At 35.4% G+C, this 6,145-nt stretch overlaps 1 protein-coding gene across 4 annotated transcripts; it reads right to left on the reverse strand.

The window, feature by feature from the left end:
- Window positions 1–325: 325 nt before the first annotated feature.
- LOC115982443 (thioredoxin reductase 2-like) lies at window positions 326–4,780 on the reverse strand. Of its 4 annotated transcripts, none has more exons than XM_031105047.1 (3): window positions 4,504–4,780; window positions 2,389–3,437; window positions 326–787 (listed from the first exon to the last, which is right to left on the reverse strand). In XM_031105047.1, the coding sequence occupies exons 2-3, from the start codon at window positions 3,320–3,322 to the stop codon at window positions 717–719; spliced, it is 1,005 nt and encodes a 334-aa protein (XP_030960907.1). In that variant the 5' UTR covers window positions 3,323–3,437; window positions 4,504–4,780; the 3' UTR covers window positions 326–716. The 4 variants fall into 4 exon arrangements, with proteins under 4 accessions (XP_030960907.1, XP_030960906.1, XP_030960905.1 ...); XM_031105046.1 differs by having other exon boundaries at window positions 2,389–3,490; XM_031105045.1 differs by having other exon boundaries at window positions 2,389–3,499.
- Between the last annotated feature and the right edge of the window lie 1,365 nt (window positions 4,781–6,145).

Below are 6,145 nucleotides of genomic sequence, written 5' to 3' on the forward strand. Positions count from 1 at the left end.
AAGTATTAAACATTTTTTTCCTGCAGGGAATATGTTAACGAAGATTTATCATTCATGCCATGATTCAAATTAGCATGCTGAGTAAATAACCCATAGGATCCGCTGAAGGTTAGGAGCTCTACAAACTTTGGTGAAAAAAAAATTTTAATTCCTTTGTTCATCTTGGCATGTCCTTCTGTAGAGAAGAATAATACCAACATGACATGCCATCACACTAATCAAGTGCACCCCAAAAAAAAACAACAAAAACACCTGTCATATAGCACATCAAACCTGGCATTAAAGCAGGATATATCTCAAGAAACCATCAAGTAGCCAAGACCCAAGAGAAAATTCTACAACCGCATGATTAAAAACCACCAAAAGAGCAAAAGCTAAGGCTTATGATTTACAGATTATCAAAGCCAATCAATCAAGAAAAATTTACAACTGAAAATAGATACAGCACAATGTAGGAATCTATTAATGCATCCAACAGTGACATAGTAAAATGTCATTGTTTTGGAGACAATTCTTTGCCCTTGATTAAATATAGCTCATCAATCTTTTTTTTTTTTTTTTTGAACAATTTTTTAAAAGGATACACAATCCCACCTGCCAAAATCGTGTATCAGGTGATCCAAGGAAACTCCCCTAGTGGCGATGAACCTAGGATGTCTGGATCTACAACTCATCCCGAGCTTCCAACCATTAGGCTGCACCCTGATGGGTACTCATCAATCAGTTTTACCCTCCTGTGATCCAATCTCTTGCAAGTAATGTTCGGCTTCCAAGGCTGCCATGCAACCTGCATCATTAAAGAAACCAACTAAATAGAGAATACCTTAATACATACTCTATGAAGAAAGCATAACTTAAAGAGGAACAGGTCTTTTTATTTAAATTTAAAAAGATAACTTAAATTGTTCAACGAAACCCAAATATTGATGACAGAAACAGGTTATCATAACAGTGGTAGATGCGATGACCAATGGTATAATCAAAACCAATGGTAACATGATTTCTAATTTTCCATTCGACTGTTCCAAAAATTGAGAATGAAACAGAAACCAGCAGCAGCCTTTCTCTTCCCACCTCTCCCCCAAATCTTGGGACCAAAATGAACATTTCAGAAAGACATGTTTTCCCAATAGCAGAATTACTTAGATTGGAGTCAGTAAGCAACAACCTATAGTTATTTATATACCACTACCAATTATTTGTATTATCTCAATTCTTATAGTCAATTACAGAAACTGTCAAATTTTATGCATCCCAATGTAGCTAAATGATGAACACAAAACACTTTCCCACATCAATGTAATTTTTTTATTTTTTATTCTGTAAATCACATTTAAAAAGACAAAACAATCCAAGCCTAGTCAGGTATCTTGCGATAAGTTCAGTTTGTGAAATTAAAGTCATGCATAGGCTTAATTTACATTTGTGCAAAAATCATACATACATGTCACTCAATCTCAGGTCACCAAGCACTAAAAAAAGCCAGAGTCCAGCTCACCCTTGAAGTGAACAACCCATTTGATCTTATTTTAAGGGGTCAAAAATGGGTGGGCATAATCAAGTTTTAAAATTCACATTTCTGAATACTCCATGTTCTTAAAAGCTAAGTTAGATCAGCTTGGGTTTACTCAAGAATGGGCTCAGCATCTCAAAAGAATGTGCTTGAATCAAGACTCCAACAGTCATCCAATTGCATAGAGAGATGGTGATCAAGCCATGTCAAACATATCATAAATGGATTACTTTCTTCGCAACCCTAGAGCACAAGTTTCATCATTTTGATAAAGAAGAACAAAAAAAGTACATGGTCACACAAGGTTAGACTAATTTTGTTTTTAAATCCACAAGCATAGAATGGGCAGGAAACAGAACTTTTTAGAACCTTCTTAACTATATACCAGTTAAGAGGGAGTCAAAAAATAAATCTTAAAATTTCCTTTTGATTATTATCAGTTTCATCGGTAAAGGGTAACTACATTCATTAATGTGTTGCACATGGAAAATACCATAATGCAACAAGCAAGTTAGAGACACTAGCAAATTTAGAAAGCATAAATATTCTCTGTTCTTGCAGTCAAACGCTTTATTATCTGGAGGGCAATTTGATCAAGAACAAAGAAACATTTGAACCAGCAACTCGCAGTTGAAATATGCTTCTGAGTAAGCAGTACAGAAGAGAAGTGAAGCAGGGAATTAAGTTTAGCATTATATCAATGAGATACACATAATTTTGACCCAGCAAAAAACAGAAATAGAAACAAACACACCTTATTACCCACACAAAACATATAATCCCAAATAAAATGAAGAAAAGCGGTGCTGCAAACATAAAAATTCTAAAATCGAAATTTAAATGATGAAGGGGGGAGATAGAGGATATTGACAAACCAGTTCCGGCAGCAGTAACGGCCTGCCTATACTTCTTATCCTGGACATCTCCGGCAGCAAAAACTCCATGCACACTAGTCAGGGTGGTCCCTGGCCTTGTGACATAGCCACCAGAATCAAGTTCCAGCTGACCATCCAAGAACTTGGTGGCTGGCTCATGCCCTATCGCAAAGAACAATCCCGATACCTTGAGATCTGAAACCTCCCCGCTCAGCACATTTTTCACCTTCAACCCCCCCAAGACCCTATTATTAGTGTTTTCGTCCCCATATGCCCCCACAACCACTGAGTTCCATAGAACTTGAATCTTAGGATTAGTCAAGGCCCTCTGCTGCATAATTTTTGAAGCCCTAAATGTATCTCTCCTATGGATGATGTACACAATGGACCCATACTTGGTCAGGAATGTGGCCTCCTCCATGGCTGAATCGCCTCCTCCAATTACTGCCAAGAGCTTGTTCCTGAAAATGGGTGCAGCACCGTCACACACAGCACAAGCTGATATCCCTCGGTTCCAAAACCCTCCTGGGCCCTCACTAGAGCCTGGGAAGTCTAATCGCTTGGCGATGGCACCCGTTGCCACAATGATTGAATCAGCAATGACAGTCTTAGAATCAGTGAAGACCTTGAAAGGGGTGGTGGAGAAATCCACCTTGTTGACAGTCTCGGTTAGAATCTGAGTGCCAAAGCGGAGTGACTGCTTGCAGCAGTGGTCCATGAGCTCAATGCCATTAATTCCATTTGGAAATCCTGGAAAGTTCTCCACGTCAGTGGTCGTGGTGAGCTGACCGCCAGGGGCAATGCCATTGGCCATCCACCCCTCAAAGAGGATGGGTTTCAACTCTGCACGTGATGCATATATGGCAGCGGTGTGGGCAGCTGGGCCACTTCCAATGATGCACAATCTTGTTTTGAGGATATGGAGATCATCCATGGCCGAAGTCGAAGAAATGGCAGCAGCAGAGGAGGATGCTTGTCCAGGTGTGGAAGTGGGAGCTACGGTGGGAGCAGCAGAGTTGGAGGCCTTTCGGAAAAACTTGGAACCTCTTCTGAGTAGATTTAAGAGGTTGTTTTTAGGGCAATAACTCATAACTTCTCCTTTCTGCAGTCTCTATTGCTATAAAAGTTAAAAGGCATGGTTTTGAAAACCAAATTGTAAAGAGAACAAAAAAAATAAATAAGGAGAGGTTCAAGTTTTTAAGATTGGACCATTAGTATAAAATAATAAAGCATAAACAAGCTAATTAAATTTAAATAATAACAATTCTTTAAAGTACAACGTCTAAACAAACAAATCAATTTCACATAGTAATATTACACATTAAAAAAAAAAAAAACCATTCGACTACAACAACAGCAGTGACAATCACCACCAACAAGTCAATAAAAACAACCAACAGCCTTGCATGATATAGCACATCAAGAGGAATAACAAACAAACCTAAGAATTAAAAAACTTTGGACATATATAAACAAAAACAGAACACCCACTAAGTACTTGATTTTCAAAAACAATGTGGTTCAAGTCGCAGCAAACCCCGAAATGAAAAATGAAGAAAAACAAACCAGACACAGCGACACACTTCACAGCAAAGATTGAATAATTTAAACAAATGAAAACAAATTAAATCTAAATTTGGCTAATTCCAGGTTACTTACATAGAGTTAAAGATAAAATTAACAGGACCAAATAAAAAACACCAAATTAAGCTTTTTTTATTATGGATAAACCTGAATTAAGCTTAGAATTGATTAAAGGGCGATTATATATTAACTTTGAATTATAGCACATACCCAGTAAAGAAAATTCCCAAAAGAAAAAAGAATAACCCTCAAATGATCCTAAGTTCTATGCCTTTAACAATGTGTAGTTGCCCTTCTGACGTATTATGGAAAAGAATTTGATACACCCCACGTTTTCCTAAAGTTTAAACCTCAAATTAACAAGACACAACAGCTGACAAACAACGAGCTTCAACAAATGAAAACTCCCAATACCCACAAGTGGGTTTTTTGTCCTCTCAAGAGCCCACCTAAGATCATGGGATACACAAACCCAAAAAGATAAAGGAATCCAAAACTAAAGAACCAAGTGAAGAAGATGAAGATGTTTACCTGAATGTCTAGACTTTCCAAGTTTCCAGTGAGCTATTCAGATTGGGGTTATGGAGGAGGAGGGTTGGTGGTTCCTTGGCAGAGGCGGAAGAAGAAAGAATAAGCTCATAGGGTTGGTTATCCATAACTTCTTGTGTTTGCTTTGCTTGGGCGGTAGGTTTGGGCCTTGAGAGTTGAGACAGAGTAAAAGAAAGAATGCTGATGCACTAATGCAGTACCAAAAGGTATTCTCAGAAAGAACAAAACAGGAATCCCAGTTTTTTTTTTTTTTTTTTTTTTTTTTTTTTTGAAATCTATTTAAAGAAAATAAAGTAATATAAATATATTGAGGGTGGAAATACAATTATCAATGTCATCCTAACATCCTCCGTTAGCTAGGTTGTGAGAGACATCGGATCAGGTTGCTTAGGACGTTGATGAAAGCAACGGTGAAGGATGTGTGAACTTGATTTGATTTCGGGTTGGGCTTGTGTGGTTTGAGTAGATGAGTTATAGTCCCAGTAAGCTGACTTGTTGTGTTTTTGGATTGGGATTAGTCTATTACGAGTTGGACATGAGTTGTCGATTAAATTAGTTTGGCCCAATTGATGGCTTTGTGTGTGTGGGCTGACTGGGTATGTGCCTTCAAAGTCGGCCTGGCTATGAGTTTGTTTGAAGCTGCGCTTGTGAGAGTTGGGTTTTTTTTTTTTTTCCTCAAGAATATCTCAAATTTAACACGTTAATCCAATTGCGCAACCAATTCGGAGAGAGAGAAGCTCATCCATGACAAGAAACCCATGACACAGATTCTTAACCAAAGCTTGTCAGAAGCATAGTGAATAAAATATGTTGCGTACTTAAAGTTAAAGGGGGTGGGGGAAACAATTATCATTAACTAGATAAAACACAATGACTTGCCCTAATAAAAATAAAAAAAGAAACATAGTTCCTTTAAGAGAGACATATTTTTATAATCAAAAGTATAAAACACATTTTAAATAATTTTTGTATTTATTCATACAAAAATACTTAAATTTAACAATTTTTTGATATATATATATAAATATATATATATATATATATATATATATTTTTTAATCAAATTTTGATACTTTTATGGATACTACAGTTGTTTATAGGTTTAAAGCGTATTACCATATATGACAATAATTATCAAAAAAAAATTATGCATTGGTTATATTTTTACCATTTACATTAAACATAAATATTTTATATTTTTATTATCATTTATATTTTTTTTCTTTGATCTATTAAGACTTTTCAATAACTTGTATGATTAGGTCTTAAGTTCATGTGTTGGTCTCTATGTGCGTACGCACATGAATTATATTTTAAATAAAAAGTTAAATGGTTTTAAATTATAAAAATATGAGAATATAAATAAAGTTGTTTGTTATTTTTTTTAAAGATAGTAAAAAATAAATAGAATATATGCTAATTAATTTTTTATTCAAATATATGTTATACTCATTTGTATATCTATTTGAGTTTTTTTTTTTCCCGTTTTATTAACGAATTTTTGAAGCATTTTTAAAAATATTGAAACAAATATATCATCTATACATATTTTCATTCAAGATGTTGCTAACTACAATAATAACTACAATAAGAAGAAGATTATACATACAAAGAAAATACTTAA

This window comes from Quercus lobata, chromosome 3 (assembly GCF_001633185.2).
Source record: "Quercus lobata isolate SW786 chromosome 3, ValleyOak3.0 Primary Assembly, whole genome shotgun sequence".
In the NCBI taxonomy this organism is placed as follows: Eukaryota; Viridiplantae; Streptophyta; class Magnoliopsida; order Fagales; family Fagaceae; genus Quercus; species Quercus lobata.